Source organism: Xenopus laevis, chromosome 3L, assembly GCF_017654675.1.
Source record: "Xenopus laevis strain J_2021 chromosome 3L, Xenopus_laevis_v10.1, whole genome shotgun sequence".
In the NCBI taxonomy this organism is placed as follows: Eukaryota; Metazoa; Chordata; class Amphibia; order Anura; family Pipidae; genus Xenopus; species Xenopus laevis.
Window position 1 is genome coordinate 125,760,601 of NC_054375.1, and position 26,510 is coordinate 125,787,110.

At 38.2% G+C, this 26,510-nt stretch overlaps 1 protein-coding gene across 1 annotated transcript in view; it reads left to right on the forward strand.

Annotated features, from left to right (window-relative positions):
* LOC108711525 (prolactin-releasing peptide receptor) overlaps positions 1-26,510 on the forward strand; it is a 63,190-nt gene that overhangs the window by 16,717 nt on the left and 19,963 nt on the right. The window contains exon 2 of the mRNA XM_018253372.2: positions 8,504-9,473. Coding sequence (XP_018108861.1) covers positions 9,058-9,473 — 416 coding nt within the window. The 5' untranslated portion in view covers positions 8,504-9,057. The remainder of the gene's footprint in view (positions 1-8,503; positions 9,474-26,510) is intronic.

Sequence of the window (26,510 nt, forward strand, 5' to 3'; positions counted from 1 at the left end):
TACTTGATCCAATCTAAAATGTAATCAATCCATATTGGAGGCAAAACAATCATATTTGGTTTATTTAATGTTTACATGCTTTTCTAGTAGACTTACGGTATGAAGACAAAAAGATAAAGGAATTAAAAGCTGCAATCTGGGAGGCCTGTTGAAAAGGGCCATGGTTACTGGGATATAGTGAAAAGCTTATAAAAAGGGGAGTGTTCAGTTGCGTATACAATGAAAAATGGGGTGAACTTACCCAAAAGGACAGGGGGTCCAGGTGCTCAAGCCCCAGACCTTCAGCTCAGAAAGGCAAATATTGCAAATTGATAATAAAGGTCTGGTATGTGAAAGCCCTTTATTATCGATTTGCAATACTGGGATATAGCCCCCAGTTCTAAGGGCACATATATTAAGGCATGAATAAGTACCAGAGGGTATGAAATGCGTAAGGCGGAATACCAGTTGGTCTGTATGCCTATTGTTTTAACTCTATGTTAAAGCTTTTTAACTTAATTACAGAGTTTTGGGATATCTTTTTGTGCTTGATTAAAGTACGAGGATCCAAATTACGGAAATATCAGTTATCCGGAAAACCCCAGGTCCTGAGCATTCTGGATAACACGTTCCATACCTGTACTACAATATATTGTAGATTCACCTTCTAACTACAGTACCTTGAACTGAATTAGGATTTGGGGGGGAAGTAAAACAAACTTGCTCTATTCATATGTTGGACCAGCTAATATACATGATCCAAAGACTTTATTAACTGTGGAACAGTGTACACCTACATATACATAGTACATGGCTTCCTTAGTAGTGTAGTACAGAAATATGCCTATTAGTATTTTCCTTTGAATAGTTAAGCTTTATAAAAGGCTTATGCTCACATGCTCTTGAGTTGTATTTGACCAAAGTCCCCAAAGCTTGAAGGGATATATCTAATGTTGAGCTGCAGAGATAAGAACATTTTCGTCATTGACTTCTCCTTGCAGGGAATAGTGATAACAACCCTGTTTGAAAGTAATATTACACTGGTCCATTGATTTGATGACATTAAGCCATGAATTAGAGTTATAGAATGTCTCGTGTACATTACACACTCTATACCCATGTGAATACTAAAAGCACTACTACATGTCACAGCAAAGTTAGGTCTACAGTGAAGAGTGTCAGACATGATTCAATAAGCAACTTTAATTAAAGCAGATGAAATGTGTTTTGACCACACGACACAGGGAAATGAAATTAAACTTTGACATATTTAGGAGCAAGGGACTCATTTGAGGCAGCCTGAGGAGCTAATATGTCCCTAATTGACATTTCTATAATTGCATAATTAATCTTTTGCCGCAAATGTCTATTGGCTTCATAATGAGACTGCAATATCAACATTTGAATGATATAAACCTCGTTTTGGCTCATACAAAGTTAATGATAATGTAGTTTCCGTAACATAAAATAAAGTCAGAAGTTTCACAAATGTCTCAGGATTGTTTAGCTTTAGCATTAAACAGGGGGTGATTATTAGACAAATGTTTTTGAGTATTCCTATTAATAGTTCAGTGTATGAAGTTTTGGTTTCATAAAACCAGGTGGACTATCAAACAAATCCTCCTGTAGGCTTCCAGTCCATCACAGCACTTATTTTGCACCACCCAGGACCATTTCTTATGCTTGTGTTGCTCCCCAACTCTTTTTACATCTGAATGTGGCTCATGGTTATTAAAGGTTGCAATCTCCTGTTCTATACTACAGTATACTTATGCTGAATGACCGGTGGTCTCCATACTGTAGGACTACACTGGCCAAGTAACAAGCTGTGTAGATTAGCAATTAGCGGAGCACCAAGGAAGCCGGTTTAAAGTAGTAAAATAGTGAAAATTTATTTGAAGCACATTAAAATATCCAAAATTACAGCAGCATACCAAAAAACTTAGCTGCCCACTTGACGCATTTCGTGGCACCCAGTCACTTCATCAGAAGTCTCAGGTAACAAGATGCAAATACCCAAGATGCAAGATTTCTATGGGTCTGAAAACTTTATTGATTTAAAAAAAAACGGCTGTGTTTTTGGCGTGGCTCCCAAATCACAGTGGTCTTTGCAGTCCTTCCATCTATAAATAACAAGAACAATAGTATATAAATGAAAATGTACAGAAAAATACAGAAATACAGTATGTACAGATGATACAGAAGCAGTAAGAAGGATTACTGGATGGGGGTAAGAAACACCGGGTGAATATTAGGAGCCAGAGATATGTATGAACATGGCAGCACTCTTTATGGACTAAAATTGTGATGGTCTTTTAAGGGGAAGGCCAATAAAATAGTTGAAGAGGAACAGTACTGTAGAAACACATTTGCCTATAATTACTCAGACCTAATGATACTTTGGGGCAGATTTATTAAAGGGCGAATTGTCGCCAGTGACCACATCGCACCCATCTCAACACTTCGTCAGGCGCATATGCGCTCAGACTGTATGGGGATGTATGGGGAAAACCGGTTACCCAAAAAAAGTTTGTTAGGACTTTTGCAGGCAATCAGGCTGAAAAAAGGAAAAGATGCCAGCGTTTTTTGGGGTTTAATGCATTTTCGGCTCACAGAATATAATGTAAGTGACAGGAGATTGAGGAAGATCTAGCTACTTTAATGCACTTTGCCTGGTCTGAGGTGGCGAAGGCATTTTACTGAATTTGCGGAGTAACATCTGTTCACTAGAGCGAAAAGTCGCCTGGTTATAGATTGCAAATGACCGCTTGTGATGGTCCCGTTCACTATATAATTGGCGATGTCCCGGCGGGCGGTAACACTGTCGAATTGTCACTAGCGTTAGCCACTTTGCACCTTAGTAAATCTGCCCCCTAATGTCTAGCTAATGTCAAATGTCTAATATCTAATGTCTTGCTAATTAAGAAAATGGAAACTTTATTTATTATTGACATGCCATCAGAACATATTTGGCTTGTTTTGTTATATCTGTTGATTTGCTTGACCCTCTTTCAACCTGCTCCTGGACTTTACTCAAGCCTATGTGATTGGATGATGGGCATATGTTACCATTTTAAAATCTCATAAAAAAAATAATTTCTATCAAGAAATAATTTTTACTGCTAGAATGATATCACTGGCTGAGCCCATCACTCTTTCATAGAATGTGTTTCCACAGTAGGGAAGGGCTTATGGGTTACAAGACTGACTGACTGAGATCAGTGCACTGCGAGAGTACCAGGTGGCAAGGAAAAATAGGCGTTGGGGTGAGGACCCAAATTCTTTCTTGTTTTCCATATTTAGCCTGCGTTGTCTCTCTGTTTGTTGTGGCCATGATTGTTTCCCACTCTAGTGCCCTTCATCTTCACTCACTCCCTTTTGTTCAATGACCATGTTCCATCATAATAAATAATCCCAAGTGAACTGAACTGAAAGACCCGATGTTACAACATCAAGCATGTGCTTGATGTAAGCAATAAACTGCTAACCTGGCAAGAGGGGAAGGGCTTTCTGATGGCACACAAAATATGTTGAGACTATATGAAATTGGTTTGTATTTCTTATTATTTGCTGTTTTTGAATTATTTCACTTTTTGTTCAGCAGCTCTTCAGTTTGGAATTTCAGTAGCTATCTAGTTGCTAAGGTGCAATTTACCCTAAAAACCAGGTGGTGTAAACATAAGACTGGAATATTAATTAGTAGAGTGCCTGAATGGAAAGATAAGTAATAACAGATATTGATAGCAATTGATTTGTAGCTTCTCAGAGCAATCATTTTTTTGACTGCTCTGGTCAGTGACCCCCATTTGAACACTGGAAAGAGTCAGACGAAAAAGGCAAATAATTCAAATACTATATTGAAAATCTGCTAAGAATTGGCCATTCTACAACTAACTATAAAGTACTGTAAAGGAAAGGTGAGTCACCCCTTTAAAGTGCTTATGCATGCATTGGTACCTAAGGGGTAGATTTATCAAGGGTCGAATTGAAAAATCGAATTTTTGAATTTGAATTTTGAGCTGATTTTAGTGTACTTCGACTAGGGAATAGTCCAAATTCTATTTGAATTTGAAAAAAATGAAAACATTTGAATATTTAATTTTATCATGTAATGTCTCTTTAAAAATTGATTTAGACTATTTACCATCTAAAACCTGCCGAATTGCTGTTTCAGCCTATGGGGGACCTCCTAGAACCTATTTGAAGTCCTTTGGTGGTCTTTGAAAAATCAAAGTATTTTTGAAAATACTTCTTATCGAATTCAATTGTATATGATCCGAATTCGACTCAAACGATTGAATACAGCTATCAATAAATTTCGGTTGGTCTTTTTTTATTCGAATTTCAGGTTGATGGGAGTTTAAAAAAAACTCCAATCACCTCGAAATTCGACCCTTGATAAATCTGTCTGTTTTCATAATTTTTCACCATTTTCCCACGGTTTCACAAATTTTTCAGTGTAGTGAAACGGATACGATTATCACAACATGGCAATAATAAAGTTTACATCTTCAGATGTAGATGTACAGAAAGTATCATTAAGGAATGAGTGATTAGGGGCAAATTGTTCCATTTCTACAGTACCCCTACAACTCTTTTTAAATTGCCTTCCCTGCTGCTAGAAGGTTAATTCATATCATCACCTGCCAGTTGCTACTCTGCCTCCTGCTGCCATTCACCCATACCCAGTAATCCCTCTTTACCTTTTATCTATCTTTTATCAGCGCTACGCAATATGTTGGTGCCATATAAATACATGTTAATAATAATAATAATAATAATGTAGCTGAATATTTTAATGTATACACAATTCACTGTGTTAATTACAGAGCTGTGGAGTATGTTGGCACGTAATTCTTGTCAATAACAATATCTCTGTAATTTTAGTTTAGACCAGTGATGCCCTTTGGAAATGAAGCAGTTGATGAATTACATTGGTTGTTGACATGAACATCAGGGATGTGGTTAATACAGCTCATAGCTGGGGGCCACATAACATTGTTTCTCGTAATCATTCTGAAAAGCAGACACATTTTTAAATGACTTTTTCTGTTTAGTGAGCATCAGCAGTTTTCAGTAAAAGGTTAGGCCTGATTGCTCTATGATATAAATCATGGATACAGGTAGTGTATTAAAAGATTTTTGTTTTGTCTTTGGTCAGCTGAAAACTTACTGTAGGGCTGCCTGGGAGTCAGGAGGGTATTACCACTAATTGTTTTCATGAAAAGCTTCAACGATAAAGAAGAGTCCAGTTGAGTTAAATGAGTTGCGGTGGAAACCACAATTCCTGTAATATATTGCGCTGTCACTAAAACTTGCAGCTGACATTTTTGACTTTAGAGGTCATGCATTTTTGTTGATTGTGGACTATTTTTCCAAATATCCAGAAATCCTAAAACTTCCGGATAAAACGTCACACTTCATCATTGCAAAACTGAAATCCGTGTTTGCCAGACGTGGCATCCCGAGGGAGATGGTTTCAGACAATATGCCTTTCTCCAGCAGAGAGATACATAATTTTGCATCCCAGTGTCGAATTCAACTGTCTCACTCTAGTCCTGGATATCCTCAGTCTAATGTTCAAGCTGAGTGGATGATACAAACTGAGTTGCTTTTCAAGTAATCGTTCAGCACTGGAGCTGATCCACATTTAGCACTTCTACATTTAAGGAATACTTCTATCTCAGGTACCAATGTCACTCCTGCTCAACTACTAATGGGAAGAGTGTTGAGAAGTACTTTACCCGAAACAACTGAAATCCTCAAACCAAAAGTCCCTGAGAAAGCTCACAAAATGTTATTGAAGCTACAAAAATCTCAAAGACTGTAACTGAAATGATAAAGATTAAGCAATTTTTCAGAGGGGAGAGAGAGAGTGAGGATTCAGACTTCCCAAGGATGGAAACGTCAGTCATTGTGAAACCAACAGGGGAACCAAGATCATATACGGTAATGACACCAGATGGAGCTCGATTCCGCAGAAATAGACCTCATTTGAGACTATTCCAACAGCTGAAGATGAGGTGTATCTACTGTCAGATATGAACAATACATCTGCCATAATTCCAGTGGAATCTCTAGTAGCACCAACTGTGACTGATGATTCTACAGTTAACGAGCCAATCCCAGCAGGTCACCAGCCAACTGGAGAACAAAGAAGCACTCGCTTTGGAAGGACTGTAATAAAGCCTGCTAAGTTACAGGACTATGTTCTCAATTAGAGATCCCCAGCAAAGTCTTTTCCAATAATCATTTTATAATAAAGATATAGATTATGCTCAGGGGAGACTTTGTTAAAAACGGGGGATGTAATAGATTGCGCTGTCATCTTAAACTAGTGACAACAGCTGGTCACATGTTCTTTTCTTCCTGTTCCTGTACTGTGAGTGTGTGGAAGACTAAGCCACCATTTTGCAGTGTGCTGTTATATGTTGCTGTGTTAACTCTTAGTAAAAGTTATTCTCTACAAGATCTGTGTGTACCTGTGCTCTAGTTCCTGCAAAGCTGTGTAAGGTGCCTGAACAGATTTAATGAGGCACAAGACAATTCCTTTGCTATGCAACAAGCTGGTTGCACTTAGATTATACCCTATTACCCTTAAAGGCAATATTTGTACCCTTCTTAATTAAAGCAGCCACATCCTCTCTACTAATAATAGTCACACCCTCATGTCTGTTTAATTGTAATATGTATTGTTACTTTGTATGTTGGTCATTTTAATTACACATTTCACTATAAATGACTCTGAACCTGAAACCAAAATCCTGGCATTGGCTCAATTATGTACGAGCAGCTTCAAAATCGGTACACATTTGAAAATGGCCACAGATATCAGTACATATATAAGGCCTGTTATCCAAAATGCTCTGGACCTGGAGTTTTCCAGATAAGGGTTCTTTCGGTTATTTTTATCCCCATACCTCAAGTGTACTAAAAAATAATTGAAATATGAATTAAACCCAATAGGATTGTTTTGCCTCCAATAAGGATTAATTATATCTTAGTTTAGATTAAGTACAAGGTAGTGTTTTGTTATTACAGAGAAAAAGATAATCATTTTTAAAAATTTGGATTATTAGATTAAAATGGAGTCTATGGCCATTTCTTTAATTCAGAGATTTCTAGATAATTCTATTCTCCATGGTATTTAAAAATGGGTCGACTGCAAAGACAACTGTGGTATGGGAGCCACGGCTTCTAGAATAATATGCATATTTAATACATTCACTATGTACAGGTATGGGACCTGTTATCCCGAATTTTTGGGATTTGTGGTTTTCCGGATAAGGGGACCTTCTCTAATATGGATCTCCGTACCTAATGTCGACTAAAAATTATTTAAACATTAATTAAACCCAATAGGATTGTTTTGCCTCTAATAAGGATTAATTATATCTTAGTTGGGATCAAGTACAAGGTACTGTTTTATTATTACAGAAAAAAGTAAATAGTTATTAAAAATTTTAATTATCTGATTAAAATGGAGTCTATGGGAGATGGCCTTCCCGTAATTTGGAGCTTTCTGGATAATGGGTTTCCGGATAATGGATCCCATACCTGTTTTGCCTTTATACTTAGGGGAATTCTAAATTTGAATTCAAAACCCAAGTTAAGTCGAAGGGGTTTTTTTTGGTCGAATAGGTCCGTATTCGGGCGAATTTGAATCGTACGAACCGAAGGAATAGTGAATTCTTAGATTTTTCAAAGTCCACCAATTGACTCCAAATAGTCAATAATTCTAGGAGGTCCCCCATAGGCTAAAACAGCAATTCGGTAGGTTTTAGATGGCGAATGGTTGAAGTCAAATTTTTAAAGAGACAGTACATGAATTTTTTTTCGAATTTGGGCTATTCCCTAGTTAAAGTACACAAAAAATAGCTCGAAATCCAAATTTTTTTCATTCGAAAATTCACCTCGACCTTTGATAAATCTGCCACTTAATGTGTTCTGAGGAGTGATATGGAAATTGTATACAGTACAGAATTGCTATTCATATTGATGTCGCTTGCAACAAATCTGGCACCATTCACATAAACCATAGCTACTGGAAGGTTTCTAAAAATCTAACAAGTAAAAATCAAACTACATGTGTTGTTTGCCAGTTAGTTTTACATTGTATAGCAGTCACCCACACTCTAGTTTATTTCAGCCAACAAAATAATTGTGAAATAGTAATTATTATGGGATCATACCTGTGTATAGAACATTAGAATGTTACAAAAAAAGCATTTCATAGGAGGGAATTTTAGAGCTTTGCTGCCCTGTAAAACCATATTGTTTTTTAATCCCTTTTTTGTCATTGTACAGCACAGAGCAATTTATAATGTTCTATTGGAGCTCTATAATTAATGTTAATAGTAAGGACACTCATAGGGGCTTCATAAAATATACAAAAAAGACCATTTAGATGCCATTAAGCATTATAAAAACAGGCTTTACGGAAAAAATAAAACTGGAGGTATTTTTATGTAGTTACTGCAATTACAAGGCGATTGCTAATCTACTGTCATTTTGTCCTCTCTAGGAACGGCAGCACCGAGATGTCCTTGGACAACACCAGAGGCAAGACAAAGGGGAGGGAAGGCGCAACCAAAGAGAAGAAAGGATCAGTGGGATATGGTATATAGAGAAAGCACAGGAGTGTACTCCAGAACATGAACTAAGGCTAAGGTTGCCAAACCCATCATCCCAACCAGTGGCAGATAACACAAAAAACATATTCATTTCCATTGTTGCTTTTAATATTTGAATGTAATCCTGCATGGAATGTTGGATCATATCCGCGAGGAGTCTTATATAGATTTTAGATATACGTTTTCGAACCCCACACAAAGCAAATAGATCCAAACACGCTGCCAAGGGAATGTAGTAGAGGAAAAGCACAATAATGGCATTTTCTCTGGGTCTTGAGCCACCTCATAATGCAATACAGTGAATCTAATGGATAGAATTCTCATTTGGAGCATTCATCAGTTTTCTCAAATGAAAGGGCCAACCAGAAAAACTCTTTGTGCTTAGGCTATCATTTACGTTACCTAGTGGCCTAACTCGTCAATGCCTTAAGAATTATCTTGAAACATGGAGACCACAATTGGTTGGAGCTATGAACCAGAAAATGTAACCATCTATATGGTGAATAAAAACGGCTCCAATGCCAGTGCTCAGTTCACAGGTGTCCAGCTCATCCAGTCCTACAAGCCCCTCTTCATACCTTGCTACACCCTGGTGGTACTGATTGGGATTTTTGGAAACTACCTGCTCCTGTATGTCATTTGTAGGACCAGGAAGATGCACAACGTCACCAACTTCTTTATTGGGAACTTGGCTTTTTCTGACATGCTGATGTGTGCCACCTGCGTGCCTTTTACATTGGCATATGCATTTAACCCGCAAGGATGGGTTTTTGGGAAGTTTATGTGCTATTTTGTATTCCTGATGCAGCCAGTGACTGTTTACGTGTCTGTGTTTACCCTGACGGCCATTGCTGTGGACAGGTAATCATACAATTTATTTCTGGTCCCTCCCACCTTTTAAACCTAAAATAGCATAATTATGTAACATATAATACCTCCCAGACCACAAGACATAATGATGCACACATTGGTGTCTATAACATTACTGACATACACAGGTCATCCGTGGTGGAACATGTAATTTATAGGAGAAGGAAAGCTACCGAGGCAATTTATTGCCAATAGATTAGCCACAATAGTGCAAGCTAAAATGCTATATTTTTCAGCAGAATGCTTTACCAGTTCTGAATGAATAGCTATAGAAGCTCTCTCTGTTTGTTTAGGATAGCAGCTGCCATATTAGCACGGTGTGGCATAACTTCCTGTTTGAGTCTATCCATACTCAAATAAGTGGGTATGTTTTAAAGTAGAACTAAAGTTTAAGAAGTAGGCTATAAATGTTGTACATTATGTTTTGGGTTTATGTACCAGGCCAAGGCAACCACAGCCCTTCAGCAGTAATCCCAACCACAGCCCTTCAGTCAGATTCAAATAAATGACAAAAAAAATTATTTTTTGGCTTATAGGGCCAAATCCAGTTTAAAGAAGAAAAAAAAACCAGTTCCAGGTTTTCCCTTAGAGTCAGTTGCAATTCAGTGAGAAAAACTTCTCTCAGCATTTATCACATGTAAACTGAAACATGAAAACATGAAACTGAATTACAAAAAAAAAAATTTCTCCTGTAACTGAATATCGCCCACAAGTTTTCACGTGATAAAACATAAAATAAAAAATTCTGAAGGGATTGAATCTGGCCCATAACATAAATCTTATAGGCTAAGTGATAAAAAAAAACTTGTCTCTTGTCTACTTCAGTTCTAGTTTATTTCCATACTTCAATAGAGTTTTTAATGTGATAAACAGTGAGAAATGTGAGTCTCTCACATTTCATTGAATTGCATCAGGCTCTATGGGACAATCTGGAATTAAACAAGGAGATCTGGTCTAATGTCTTTAAATAAAATGGTTTGGTTGTTAAGACAACCTTTTATGGCAGTGTTTATTGTCAACTTTCCTGTGCACCAAATAAAGGGAAGAGGTTGCTCAGTTGCAGATAGGGCACATGACCAGGGAGGGCAGTAGTTAAACATTGAATTGGGTATTATTTTATTATTATTAACATGTATTTATATAGCGCCAAAATTTTGCGTAGCACTGTAAAGTAAATGTGATTATACAACTAAATCACATGAATTCTATATATAGTACATATGGAGTTACATACATCACAATCAATACCGGTACAAAAGGTGAGGAAGGCCCTATGCAAAAGAGCATACACTCTAAAGGGAAGGGAGTAATACACAAGGTGTGGGAGTGGGCAAGATCGAATTAAGTGGGTGAGAAATGTAGTACTGTATGTGGAGTTGCATTTGGTAGTTAAGCAGAGTGAGGGTAGGCTTCTTGAATGAAGTGCGTTTTAAGAGATTTCTTGAAAGCAGAAAAGTTGGGAGAAAGTTGGACAGACCGTGGGAGAGAGTTCCAGAGGAGGGGTGCAGCCCTTGAAAAGTCTTGAATGCGAGCATATGAGGAGGTAATGAGAGAAGAGTTGAGTAGCAGGTCAGTAGAGGAGCATAGTAAGCGGTTGGGTGAGTATATAGAGATGAGTTCAGAGATGTAGGGTGGGGCAGAGTTATGAAGTGCTTTGAATGTCAGGGTCATTAATTTGAATTTGATTCTGAAAGCCAGTGCAGGCAAGGCAGAGGAGGAGCGGTTGCTGAGGTTTATGAACCTCGCAGCAGTGTTCATTATGGACTGGAGAGGTGACAGTCTCTGGAGGGGAAGGCCAATTAAGAGAGAGATACAGTAGTCTAGACATGATATGACGAGAGAGTGAACAAGAATTTTGGCAGCATTTTGGGTGATAAATTATCGTATTTTGGATATGTTCCTCAGGTGGAAGTGACATGATTTACTAAGTGACTGGATATGAGGAGTAATTGACAGGGCAGAATCTAGGATAACCCCAAGGCACCGAGCCTGGGGAGAAGGGGTGATAGTGGAATTGTTAGCTATGGTGGATACTTCCGGGATGTTACTGGTGTTAGTTGAAGGACAGAGAACCATTTCAGTTTTAGAGAGGTTTAATTAAAGGTAGCGTTGCGACATCCAGGTAGAGATGGCGGACAGGCAGGAGGAGACGCGAGTTAGGAGTTCTGGGTTGAGATCAGGAGATGAGAGATAGATCTGAGTATCGTCAGCATAGAGGTGGTAGTGGAAACCGTACGAGTTGATTAATTTGCCGAGGGAGGAAGTATAGAGGGAGAATAGTAATGGTCCCAGGACAGAGCCTTGAGGAACCCCAACAGAAAGAGGTAGGGGAGAAGATGCTACTCCGTTGTAGGAGACACTGAAGGAACGATTGGTGATGTAAGAAGAGAACCAGGACAGGGCTGTGTCACGAAGGCCATGTGAATGGAGGGACTGGAGGAGGAGAGGGTGATCTACAGTATCAAATGCAGCTGAGAGATCAAGCAGTATTAGTAGTGAGAAATGATTTTTGGTGGTTAAAAGGTCATTAGTTAGTCGAGTGAGGGCAGTTTCAGTGGTGTGTTATGGCTTAAAACCAGATTGTAGGGGGGTCCAGCAGGTTATTGTCAGAGAGGAATGAGGTTAGTCGGTTGTAGACTAGGCGCTCAAGTAGTTTAGAGATGAAAGGTAGCAGAGAGATAGGTCGGAGGTTGTCAAGGTTGGAGGGATCAAGAGAGGGTTTTTTCAGAATGGGGGTGACAAGAGCATGTTTTAGTTGAGAAGGAAACAGTCCAGTTGAGATGAAAGATTAAATAGGTGAGTTAAGGCTTGTGGAGGGAGGGTGGTGGAAGTCTAGGGGGGTTGAGTAGTGTAATGTCCCTTCTGATAGTGTCAATTTTGGTTTTGAAGTGCTCAGCAATATCTTGAGCAGAGACAGATGTGCATGGAGGGGGTGGAGGAGGGAAAAGGAGAGTGTTAAAGGTGGAGAAAAGTTGTGCTGGTTTTTATTATTTTTTTTATTATTATTTCCAACAATAGGAGATGCAGCTAAATAGTTTGACTAGTGTACAGAAAGTCCCAACTTATATAGAACTGTTGGCAACCAATTTAGGTACATTTTCCGTGAAGTAGCTGCAGGTAAACAAAATATTGACCTGTTTGTGCTTTAACGCATAGCTCCATCTATCGTCCATGTTTTCATTTCACAGGAAGACTATTTATATTTCTTTCCTCCTGTTACTTCTTCTTATCCTGCATTGACCTTATGCTTTGTTTGTCTGGATGATAGAGTATAATCATGGCTTCTTTGTGTGATTCAGACTTGTCTGAGGATTTCCAGTAAATGCAGGACATGTTGTCACCTAAGATCCTTGTTTAGTCCATAAAAGGATTTCTAAGTTGAAATCGAACAAAAAAGTCACAATAGACCATAAAGTATATATATATTTACTTTTAACCTCTAGTACAACTATAACAGAGGTTCTTGAATTAGAATTGCATGACTACACAAAATGTAGCACATATGTAGGAGCAACTGCATTCCAATACCTTTGTCTTAAACCATAAATTAAATCCCCGCCTGTGTCCCTTTTTCCACTAAATTTGAGAGATGAGTAAGTAGGAAGAGTAAGGGAAGAGTAAGGTACAAGAGTTTATTGTGTATAGCATCAAGAAGTTCCATAACTATCAAGGCCAACCTTTCGGACTTACTGAAACCTGTCTATCTGGCAGTACGGCAAGATGGGACCATTAACACTTTCTATGAATATTGCCAACTGCCCAGTCGTGGGAAAGTTATTTAGATTATATTGTACATTTGATAACAGCAGTGAATATCAGTTGAAGGAGTTATTATCGACAATGTCCCTCACCAGCTCCGAATGCCTCTGCCTCACTGAATACATTACTCCATATCAGATGGTTATTTTAGGTTACCCCCACAGCAGGAACCCAAGATCAAGAACACAGGCAGAGAGAACAAAACTAAAGAGAATAAAAGCCAGGCAGAAGCTTAATGTGTCAGATGAATTTCTGAACAAATTAGGGGAATCAGCAGGGGGTTCTTTTTGTTTCAGAGAAAAACAACAGGGCAAATGGTGTTGCTTTCTTTTCCTTTGTGTTTTCTGCCACGAGTGGCCAGAATAACAACAATTCAATAAAAAAAAGTTATGTTGCACAGAGTTGTCCAGCATGTGGAGGGCGATTTTAAGCACTTACCATTACCTTTACTCCAATGTCACCTTCAGCCATGGGTTCTGTCCATCAATTGCTGTTCCACTGCTTCTGTCGCTGCTAAGGGCACTGTTATTAATATTTCCAATAACCTTCCAGCTGTTGTTAGACTTGAAGCATCTAACTGAGGCTCCAAAGCTGTTACTGGATTCTGGATGTTGTATTTCAACAACTGAAGTCAACAGGTTATACAGCCTAATTTAAACTACATTACGGCCTTACGGACACCATTCTACTCTCTGTAGGGCACATTGGACATTATTTAGCTTCTGAATACAGTAGAAGCTTCATTACTTGCTTTGAAAATCCCATAATACAAATTCAGTATGCTGATACGGAATTCAATTAACTAGTCACAATAAGCCCTAAAGGATGAACAAAAGCAAACTCAGCCAAGGTAGGAAAAGTGCCATTTGCAATACATTACAATAATGGTTCCACCGATAAATAGGATTCAGCGCTTAACCCCGGACAATGCTTCATTCGAACAGATAATATTTCTAATTCACCCTGGAAATGCTAACTGTTTGCTAAGTAGCATTCTATAGAGGTGGAAGTATTTAACTCTTCCAGCTCTCCAGCTGCCCAGATAGAGCACTCTTACAGGAGACGCTCTCTCAGTATGGTCATTAGCAAGGAAGTAGGTATAAAGAGTCTCCAGGTTGATAAATAATACTCACACACAAACTCCTAAAGGAATATATGTTGCCCTGAAACCCAATACACTGAAGTTTTATATGTGTTTGCTAGGAACTAACCATACACTGCCTTCCTTGTTGGAGCACACGGCTGCTCTTTATAGCTACCCTGTCTATTTCCCATTCCTAGAGTGTGCAAGATGTTTGGGTCCTGGTCCTGTGTCCTTTATTGCAGCCTCCTGACTCAGTCCTTCAGCAAATTCCCCCTCTACCATAAAGTGGAGTCCAAAGAGGAACCTTTATAATCTCAGTGCATATTATCTTTCTGCTAGCAACAAGGCAGCGGTTTGAATAGGAGAGTCAAATTCACAACAAGAAATTAACGCTGCAGTACTCCAATAATTGTTGAAAAGTGTTTATTTGTGCCAAAGACCAGACTGGAGGGAGGGTCTGCATTGACAAATAATAATAAAAAAGAAACAATAACAATAAATCTGTTACAATAGTTTTTTGCTTGACAGGACTAGTGACACCCCCCCCCCATTTGAAAGCTGAAAAGGCAGAAGAGGAAGGGAAATAGTTTAAAAACAATGGAAAACAAAAATAAATGAACATGCTTCAGGGAGAATTTTCGACCTTCACAATCTAATTCCTATTAGATTTACAAGAACGGGAGTAAAGCATGAGAGAACTGGTTCTTTGTTAGAAAAAGGAAATACAGGTATAGGACCTGTTATGCAGAATGATTGGGACCTGGGGTTTTCCAGATAATGGATCCATAATTTGGATTTCTATTCCTTAAGGGCAGAGACACACGCAGCAATTCGGGGAGATTAGTCGTCCCGAAGAAGAGGAGATTTGTTGCCGGGCGATTTATCTCCCAGAATCGCCGCATTTGTCTCTGCCCTAAATCTTCTAAAATATCACTTAAACCTGAAAAGGATTGTTTTGCATTCAATAAGTACTAATATGCTATTAACAGTACAAGGTACTGTTTAATTGTTACAGAGAAAAAGGAAATATCTATTATATATTTTGAATTATTGGATTAAAATCAAGTCTGTGGGAGACGGCCTTTCTGGATAATGAGTTTCCAGATAACAGATCCTATACCTGTCTGAGCAGGCTTCTTCATACGAGTATAAAACTGATCATTACTTTTTAAAAATGTTAATAGATATCCTTTTTTCCAATGCGGCTCTATTTACACTGCTATTTGTGTTTTTCTTTATGGCAAATATTTATCAAATCATTTAGAAAACTGCAAAAAAAAGTTTTTTACACCCACAAACCCTTGTGGGTTTACAGAATGACAAACATTTCACATTGTACATGTTTTTTTGTTAACTTTTATCCCATTTCTCCAGTCTTTACTAAATCAGAATGCCGTTTTCTGGCCAGTGCACAAGTATGCAATAGAGACCCCTGTTATTACCCCCATCTTCTCCAGTAAGGATGTAAACTGTGCTTTCTCTGTAGCGCAGCAGTAAAAATGCCCAAGGTAAAAGAAGTTCTCTAATAAATATGGTGAATTATTGCAGGTTTCTGCATTTGCCACTACATGGATAAGAATAACCTACTTGGTATACAGCAGTAGCATATTCTAATATGCCTGGTTCACAGAGCAGGCACAGAGCAATTTATAGCTTATAGGCACAAAGAGGTTAATCAGCCGGCTTGCTAAACCTGGATAGCAGGGGTAGAATTTGGTAGTGCAATGAAATATAAAAGTTGCTGGAAGACGAAGGCGAGAGTAACCACTGGGACACTAAGCCAGAATCAGGATGCGTTGACACAGTGGATAATTTACTAGAGAGGAAATATAACACTCTGAGAAATAGCTACCGAGATTTATAAAAGCAAATACAAAAGTAATGATTGCTTTTACCGGGAACTATAAAGTACATTTTGCTTCTCTCGAATAGAAAAAGTGAACGTTATCCAAGGAGCTGCCTATATGGAAATTGCAGCGAGGGGGGACAAAGATCGACACAAATCAATGCAATTCATGGTGCCCCGTCCACTCTCCTGGGTCAGACTGGCCTGCAGCTCTGAAGGTTGCATTATACTTGCAAGTTCTTACTGTATGTAGCTTTCTCAGTGTTCCTAGACCCACTTGACACCAGAGTTAATGGGGTGAAATCTCTCACCGGGTGAGGGTGAAATCTGTATTCAGGTGCTGATCTGGAACAACGATATCTTTGGAGAGAACAATAATAGAACACAGAACAAGAACAAAAGTTCAGAAGTGCATTAGTGCAAGAAAGGTTGAGGAATAATTAACAAACAAAGACCATTACCCATTTTTTTATTATTATTTAATAAATCAATAGCAACTTCTTAGAAGAGGATGTCAGACAGAAATTAAGATGATTTTGGGGGCTTTTTTTGCCTGGCAACAATAATAAAGTGTGTGGATTGAATCCTTTGAAGGAAACTAAAGCTAAACAAAGAAGTAGGGTATAAATGCTATATATTATGGTTTGGGGTTATGCACCAGCCCAAGGCAACCACAGCCCTTTAGCAGTAAAGATCTGTGTCTCCAAAGATGCCCCAGTAGCTCCCCATCTTCTTTTCTGCTGAATCTTTCACTGCGCATGATCTGTGCTGCTGACAGTTGCCTGAGCCTAGGGATTGATTTTCAATATATAATATATATACAATACACGGTTGAGTAGTAATTAATTCAGCTTTACATTACATGGCAGCAAATATCATCCAAATGTAGTAATTAACCCTGGCGCATCTTATATGACAGGCAAATCTGATTTCCTGTTGGATAATTGCGATGACCCGTAACATTATCCTACAGCCACCCAGAGCTCCCTGAGCATGTGTAGTCTCACTGACACTCCTAACACAATCCAAGACGGGAATCTCCCTTTGAAGAATTGGATCATTACATTTATATAGATGCTGGTGCATTAAACTCAATATATAAAATATAGCCTTATTCAAGCAATTTTCCTTTTTAGGCTTTAGTTCTCACTTAAAAGATGTTAAAATTCAGTTGAGTCTTTCAGATATGTGGGTAATTTTACCACATATTTTTGTAACATGTTGTCTAGATATTGTGATAAATTACTCGTGGGTGAATTGATTCCTGATATGATGGGCCTTCCCGGAGGGTTCTTTTGATCTTTGTGTATTTTTGGTAGGCAATATAGCACTGGCAACGTTGGGTGTAGTATCTTTAGATATCTCCATTCTAAGCGCCTGAGGTTTACACGCGGTGGGAAAAGATGCCGGCGAATTTTCCCACCGAAATATCAACAGCTTGTAGACTCTTGGGGACGCTGAAGCGGTGATTGTGGGAGACAAAATATTTTATGCGATTTTATTACTGGAACATTGTGAGTGCATTTTTTAACATTTGTTTATTAAAGATGTTTACAATTTTACGCTATGTCAGTGAATTTCCATAGTGGGATGAAGCTTTGGAGCCGCATGTAAAATCCGCTGCTGATATCTACGCCTCTTTTCTGCACAATATCCCTTAAACTTTCGTGAGTACCCCTCTATACAAATCCGTATGAGATAAAGTCTAGGATAATACGTTGGAGTGGATATAAGGGACACTTTTACTTATTTATTTATTTAGTGTATATGCCAATCACATAAAGGTGTGTGTACACATTTGGAAAATACTACACCATATTGGCGGAAATCTCTCTTTTCTCTTTTATTCTTTTTCTCTGTTTTTCGTGGATCTGACCTTGTGCTGTGAGCGCTGGTTTTCCTTTGAAACTTTGAATCCTTGCTTTAAGTCTGAGGGAGAACAGGCAGACGATATACTGGCAGAGGAAGCTGACAACCAGAATCCTTGATATCCTTTTTTTTACTGTATCTGATAAGTAGTATGGGGTGTCTGCAGAGCTGTAATGTAATGGCTGAAAGGTCATTATGCAGTTCCAGTGGCAAAGGCATTATGCAGAGTGTGAAGAGCTATTTGGAGAATTCTAAAAATAGTGGCCAAGGATATGTTATGTAGTAAGTAAAGATATATTCTGTGGAGCATGAAGAGGTATTAAGCCCTTGAAAAGTAATCATGAAGTGCCTTTAGAGGAATGAGGGAAGATGTCTTATGCTATTCGTAAAGGGTATAAAAAATTCTTATGGAATACTGGAACTTGTGTTCTGCAGTACCTATGGAGCAACTGAAGAGGCATAATGGAGTACAAAGCCTAGAGACTAGGTTATATACAGTAGTTCTTAATGAAGTGTTATTGAGTATCTGAAATGTTTCTATGGATTGCTTGTTGAGTACCTGTCACAAGTGGCATGATTCTCATTATGATTGGAAGTGATCAGTTCCAGTTTCCAAAGTGCCACCATAGTGTTTGTCTACAAGCTAAAATGACTTATTATATACATAGAGAATGCATCCTTGCACTATTCAGTAAAATATATGGACATATGTTGTTCTGCATATATACATTTTTCCTATGTATTTATGTGTGGAACATGCCACACACACCTTTCTTTGGTCATCCACAGACCAGACAAAAAAAAAAAAGAATCAGTTAACTTCAGCAGGTAAAGCTTCAGCACAAACAGTAGAATTCTAGGTCTGGCCAGGCCATATGCAACCCACTAGTAAAGCTTCCACACATCTCATTTTGGAGTGTCATAGCAGAACCGAAATGATTTTCTTTAATTTATAAGAATATCAAAAAGACTTGAGTATTTCAAATAGATTTCATGGCAGTCGTGTACAGTACTGTAAGCGTATTATCCGATTTCCCCCCAAATTAAAATTTCATTTCAAGATGTGTTAATATCAGTCGGGTTTAGTGCAAAATAAATGGTATCCGGTGTAGAACTATCTTGTCATTGGGAACAGTGGGAATTACTGACAACATCTCATCGATGGACATTAATATCTAAATCAACTGTTCCCTGGGAAGTGATGACGGCTTTATATGACTCTTACTGAGCACTTGTGTGGGATTAGGAGCGATGTACCTGCTGTGTGTTAGTGTTGCAGTCTGCTACCTGCAATTTCCAGTCTATAAGTTTAACTCATTAGCTGGAAAAAAAAACTATACACTTCAGGCACAATTTAATAATGATCAAGAGAGGATAGTCAGAGCTGATTTGGCTATCTTTCCAATTCCATTTGAGTTTACTTTTTTTTTTAATAAATGGATTTTTAACTCAAGGGGTTTGAAGAAACCGCACACTATGCTTTGACTACAGCATAATAAAATCTTCAGTCACGAGCCATAAAATAAAATCTTTAGTCGGGAACCATTAATGGAAGGTAATGAGCCCAATGCGGCTTATAAAGTATCAATTTAGAATCAATTGAGAAGCTGGTTTTGATCATACTGTTCACTCTGATAGCTGAAGCTATTGTCATGATTAAGGCTGGCCATACAAACTTTGCAAGAAACTACATTTTGTGTGATTTTTTTTCTATGTGTATGCTGGATTAGTTCTGACCCCTATATATGCACTATGGGTATAGGTTGTCTTCTCATGTGAACAAATTTACATTTTATTATAGATGACTTCTCTGACTTAATTAATATGTAAAATCTATCACTGACTGACTTCCCCATGCAACACTAGGTAAGATTCATGAAAATGCCATGCTCTTTAACATAGGAAGAGCTCAAAATGCCAGCAATTTTGTTTTATTATCCAGAGCAGTATGTAATAATAATAATTATGTTGATTTAAAGCACTTGGGGACTGCTGATCAAATTCAATATGTTTAACATTCCATTACAAGTATTAAGTATGTTTTTCCATTAGAAGATTTTCGCTTGTAGTTGATCACTGGGTGCAGTCTTGTGTTGGCCTTGTAAAAGGATGACTCATTTAAATTATTGTGCTCTTGCATATGAATTTACCGTACCTGTATAATTACGTAATTTTCACTTTAAATCATGCGATTGGCTTTGCAGCTGCAGATGATATATATATATATATATATATATATACAGAGAGGGAGCATTATTTTACTTTATTTACAGTTCAGATGGAAAGGCATAATAATGGACATGGACACATCTGCTGCCTGGTATGGACTTTCTTGAATGCATTTCTTTGAGACAGGGACGTTAACAAATAACTGCTTATCATTCTTATCATTAACACCCAATTTCATCAAATATTATGGAGGTTATTTGCCAAACCCTGAATGCAAAAATCACGAAAACGTTTTGATTTTTTTTTAGAAAATCAGACTTTTTTTGGAATTTATTAAACCCCTAGGATGGAAAAGTCAGAGTCAGAAAATCCAGCATCTCAGACCTGTCGAGGTTGCATATAAGTCATTGGGAGAAGTTCCAATGATTTTTTGATGTACGCTGGGTTTCGTGCAATACCCTAAAGTTTTGAGTTTTCTGGCAAAAATCATAAGAAATCGGAGTTTTCAGATGAAAAAAATCCGAAAAAAGCGTGAAAATCTGATTTTTTTTTTCCCCACAAACCTTAATTTTGGGGAAAATTTATTAATATATAAGCATAAGAAACCTGATCGGAATTTGTAGCAGAAAATGTTGAGATAAAATCGGACTTTGATAAATAACCCTCATGTGTCTTTATGGACTAGACTACATAGGGGCCAAAAGATAAGAAAGGGCAGTGGATTATTTTTATACTCACAGTTATGATTAGATCTGTTTAACAGTGCTAACCAATGTGATAATGAAACTTAACACAATATTAATTGTGTAAGAGTAATAATATATATTATTGTCTTCACGTGTTATGAATGATGATGGTTTCTTATGAATTTTTTCAACATTATTTTTCACATGCACATTACCTTTAAATATTGATATATAATTGTTACCCTATTTAAACACGAAAACACGCAATGTTCACTTAATTCTGAGGAAGTGCCGAGTACAGAGGCATGAAACGAGGACGTTTTTGCACATCCACTGCCAAATTGTTCTCACATTGTGTGTTACAATAAAGCCGCATTGTTATCAATATTAGCATCTTCAGTGTAGATGTGATGGGCAGCGCTCACTATTTTTATAGACTCAACTTTTGTTTGGGACCCAAATTTGGATCCCTGTGCTGTTTATGGTGTTTCTTCATGACCCCTTTTAGTAAACGCAAACCTTCTACTAGAACCATCAATAATAAATTGCATCATTCATTCTAAAACAATTATCTTGGAAAACAAAGCTGAGTCCCAGAATCAATGTGGATCCCCTGAGAAGAAAAGTTTAAGAAGCATGGTTGCAAGAGTTTAAAGGGGAACTATCACGGAAATGGAAATTTAATATAAGCTTCATCATACTAAAGTAAGAAACTTTCCAAATACAATCAATTAAAAATTCGGAATTGTTTCTGAAACAGGTTTATATAAATTTTTCCTCTCTCAGCACCTGTTTCTCTTTATTCTGTCTTCATGCAGAAGTTGGGTGTCATTGACAGTTAGATCCAATATATCTTATAGGGGGGCTTCCTTTCCTAGCAGATGTATTAGAGCTCACTCAAATAACTGATTCCAGTACAAACAAACAAAATCTAACAAAATAACTGCCTTTTGCACACATTCTGCATGTAGAGAGACAGAATTTCTGGTGATTTTAATAGGGTGAGCTCTAATAAAAATTCTAGGCAAAATAAGCCCCCTATAAGATATATTGGATCATTCATCTGACACCCAACTCCTGAATGAAGACAGAATGAGGAGAAACAGATGAGGAATAGTGAAGATAAACTTGAACAAAAATGATGCAGAATATTTAATTGATTGTATTTAGAAAGTTTCTTCTCTCAGTATGCTGAAGCTAATATTACATTTTCATTTTTGTGATAGTTTCCCTTTAATGTAGTTGCATATTGGTAGGTTTCACTGACCACCACTGGTATATCTAGTATACATAAATCTAAAACAACTGGACTTAATCATTGAAGACGTTTCACTACTCATCTGAGCAGCTTCTTCAGTTCAACTGACTGGTGTGGGAAGTTCGCGTCATATAAACTCTTCCACTAGAGTTTATATGACGCGAACTTCCCACACCAGTCAGTTGAACTGAAGAAGCTGCTCAGATGAGTAGTGAAACGTCTTCAATGATTAAGTCCAGTTGTTTTAGATTTATGTATACTAGATATACCAGTGGTGGTCAGTGAAACCTACCTATATGCAACTACATTAAAGGGAAACTGGTAACTCTTCAGAGAGATGACATCTGAAATTAAGGTGTTGATTCTGTGTAGTTACTGTGATGGGATTATTCAATGTGTCATGCAACTCCTAGAAACAGGTGTTACTTGTGAGAGTTGCATGAATGGATGTGTGAAGTGTTCTGAAACTGCCGGGGTATAGATGTTAGAACAGCATTGTATGTAGCAGACAGGTGGTGTCGAAGGCCCCCACCTCTGTTCAGGGATGGTTTCTCCACCTTGACATGAATCGCCTCTTTCACGCCTCATTCAAACCAGCGGTCTTCTTTAGGAAGGAGTGTCCCTTGTCTTTTAGTTGTAGAAAGACGGCCGAGTCTTGCCCTGTAGAATTTGCCCCTCCTATGCTGAGCCATTAGATCTGTGCATTCCTCGCTACACTGGACTCCGTATACCACATTGCTTTGTTTTTATTTTGGTGTTGGATCCTTTGGGTGTACCAGTTTTTGTCTCAGTGTGTTGCTAGGTTTGAAAAACACAGGAACACGGTGTTTGTTGACACTCCAGCTACATATGGGATGACTATGTTTAGCCTACTATGTGTCTCCGGGCGGTTATTTCTATTGGTGTTCCTGTTGGGTTTGATTGCTGCTGCTTTGACAAAGGCCCAGTCTGGGTAGCCACACGCTTTCAAAGCTCCTCTGAAATGTTTTTGCTCTTTGTCTTTGGACTCTTTGTATCAGTTGCCACACATTCCGCCCTGCGGTGCAGAGTTCTAATGACATACAGTTTGGGGCCGATTCATCAATAGTCGAATATCGAGGGTTAATTAACCCTCGATATTCGACTGGGAACTAAAATCGTTCGACTTCGAATATCGAAGTCGAACGATTTTGCGCAAATCCTGCGATCGATCGATCGAAGGATTTTTCGTTCGATCGAACGATTAAATCCTTCGAATCGAATGATTCGAAGGATTTGAATCCAACGATCGAAGGAAAATCCTTCGATCAAAAAATCACAGGCAAGCCTATGGGGACCTTCCCCATAGGCTAACATTGACTTCGGTAGGTTTTATCTACCGAAGTAGGTGGTCGAAGTATTTTTTAAAGAGACAGTACTTCGATTATCGAATGGTCGAATAGTCGAACGATTTTTACTTCGAATCGTTCGAATCGTTCGAATTCGAACGAATTTAACCAATTCGATGGTCGAAGTACCCAAAAAATACTTCGAAATTCGAAGTTGGGTGTCATTGACAGTTAGATCCAATATATCTTATAGGGGGGCTTCCTTTCCTAGCAGATGTATTAGAGCTCACTCAAATAACTGATTCCAGTACAAACAAACAAAATCTAACAAAATAACTGCCTTTTGCACACATTCTGCATGTAGAGAGACAGAATTTCTGGTGATTTTAATAGGGTGAGCTCTAATAAAAATTCTAGGCAAAATAAGCCCCCTATAAGATATATTGGATCATTCATCTGACACCCAACTCCTGAATGAAGACAGAATGAGGAGAAACAGATGAGGAATAGTGAAGATAAACTTGAACAAAAATGATGCAGAATATTTAATTGATTGTATTTAGAAAGTTTCTTCTCTCAGTATGCTGAAGCTAATATTACATTTTCATTTTTGTGATAGTTTCCATTTAATGTAGTTGCATATTGGTAGGTTTCACTGACCACCACTGGTATATCTAGTATACATAAATCTAAAACAACTGGACTTAATCATTGAAGACGTTTCACTACTCATCTGAGCAGCTTCTTCAGTTCAACTGACTGATGTGGGAAGTTCGCGTCATATAAACTCTTCCACTAGAGTTTATATGACGCGAACTTCCCACACCAGTCAGTTGAACTGAAGAAGCTGCTCAGATGAGTAGTGAAACGTCTTCAATGATTAAGTCCAGTTGTTTTAGATTTATGTATACTAGATATATCAGTGGTGGTCAGTGAAACCTACCTATATGCAACTACATTAAAGGGAAACTGGTAACTCTTCAGAGAGATGACATCTGAAATTAAGGTGTTGATTCTGTGTAGTTACTGTGATGGGATTATTCAATGTGTCATGCAACTCCTAGAAACAGGTGTTACTTGTGAGAGTTGCATGAATGGATGTGTGAAGTGTTCTGAAACTGCCGGGGTATAGATGTTAGAACAGCATTGTATGTAGCAGACAGGTGGTGTCGAAGGCCCCCACCTCTGTTCAGGGATGGTTTCTCCACCTTGACATGAATCGCCTCTTTCACGCCTCATTCAAACCAGCGGTCTTCTTTAGGAAGGAGTGTCCCTTGTCTTTTAGTTGTAGAAAGACGGCCGAGTCTTGCCCTGTAGAATTTGCCCTCCTATGCTGAGCCATTAGATCTGTGCATTCCTCGCTACACTGGACTCCGTATACCACATTGCTTTGTTTTTATTTTGGTGTTGGATCCTTTGGGTGTACCAGTTTTTGTCTCAGTGTGTTGCTAGGTTTGAAAAACACAGGAACACGGTGTTTGTTGACACTCCAGCTACATATGGGATGACTATGTTTAGCCTACTATGTGTCTCCGGGCGGTTATTTCTATTGGTGTTCCTGTTGGGTTTGATTGCTGCTGCTTTGACAAAGGCCCAGTCTGGGTAGCCACACGCTTTCAAAGCTCCTCTGAAATGTTTTTGCTCTTTGTCTTTGGACTCTTTGTATCAGTTGCCACACATTCCGCCCTGCGGTGCAGAGTTCTAATGACATACAGTTTGGGGCCGATTCATCAATAGTCGAATATCGAGGGTTAATTAACCCTCGATATTCGACTGGGAACTAAAATCGTTCGACTTCGAATATCGAAGTCGAACGATTTTGCGCAAATCCTGCGATCGATCGATCGAAGGATTTTTCGTTCGATCGAACGATTAAATCCTTCGAATCGAATGATTCGAAGGATTTGAATCCAACGATCGAAGGAAAATCCTTCGATCAAAAAATCACAGGCAAGCCTATGGGGACCTTCCCCATAGGCTAACATTGACTTCGGTAGGTTTTATCTACCGAAGTAGGTGGTCGAAGTATTTTTTAAAGAGACAGTACTTCGATTATCGAATGGTCGAATAGTCGAACGATTTTTACTTCGAATCGTTCGAATCGTTCGAATTCGAACGAATTTAACCAATTCGATGGTCGAAGTACCCAAAAAATACTTCGAAATTCGAAGTTGGGTGTCATTGACAGTTAGATCCAATATATCTTATAGGGGGGCTTCCTTTCCTAGCAGATGTATTAGAGCTCACTCAAATAACTGATTCCAGTACAAACAAACAAAATCTAACAAAATAACTGCCTTTTGCACACATTCTGCATGTAGAGAGACAGAATTTCTGGTGATTTTAATAGGGTGAGCTCTAATAAAAATTCTAGGCAAAATAAGCCCCCTATAAGATATATTGGATCATTCATCTGACACCCAACTCCTGAATGAAGACAGAATGAGGAGAAACAGATGAGGAATAGTGAAGATAAACTTGAACAAAAATGATGCAGAATATTTAATTGATTGTATTTAGAAAGTTTCTTCTCTCAGTATGCTGAAGCTAATATTACATTTTCATTTTTGTGATAGTTTCCATTTAATGTAGTTGCATATTGGTAGGTTTCACTGACCACCACTGGTATATCTAGTATACATAAATCTAAAACAACTGGACTTAATCATTGAAGACGTTTCACTACTCATCTGAGCAGCTTCTTCAGTTCAACTGACTGATGTGGGAAGTTCGCGTCATATAAACTCTTCCACTAGAGTTTATATGACGCGAACTTCCCACACCAGTCAGTTGAACTGAAGAAGCTGCTCAGATGAGTAGTGAAACGTCTTCAATGATTAAGTCCAGTTGTTTTAGATTTATGTATACTAGATATATCAGTGGTGGTCAGTGAAACCTACCTATATGCAACTACATTAAAGGGAAACTGGTAACTCTTCAGAGAGATGACATCTGAAATTAAGGTGTTGATTCTGTGTAGTTACTGTGATGGGATTATTCAATGTGTCATGCAACTCCTAGAAACAGGTGTTACTTGTGAGAGTTGCATG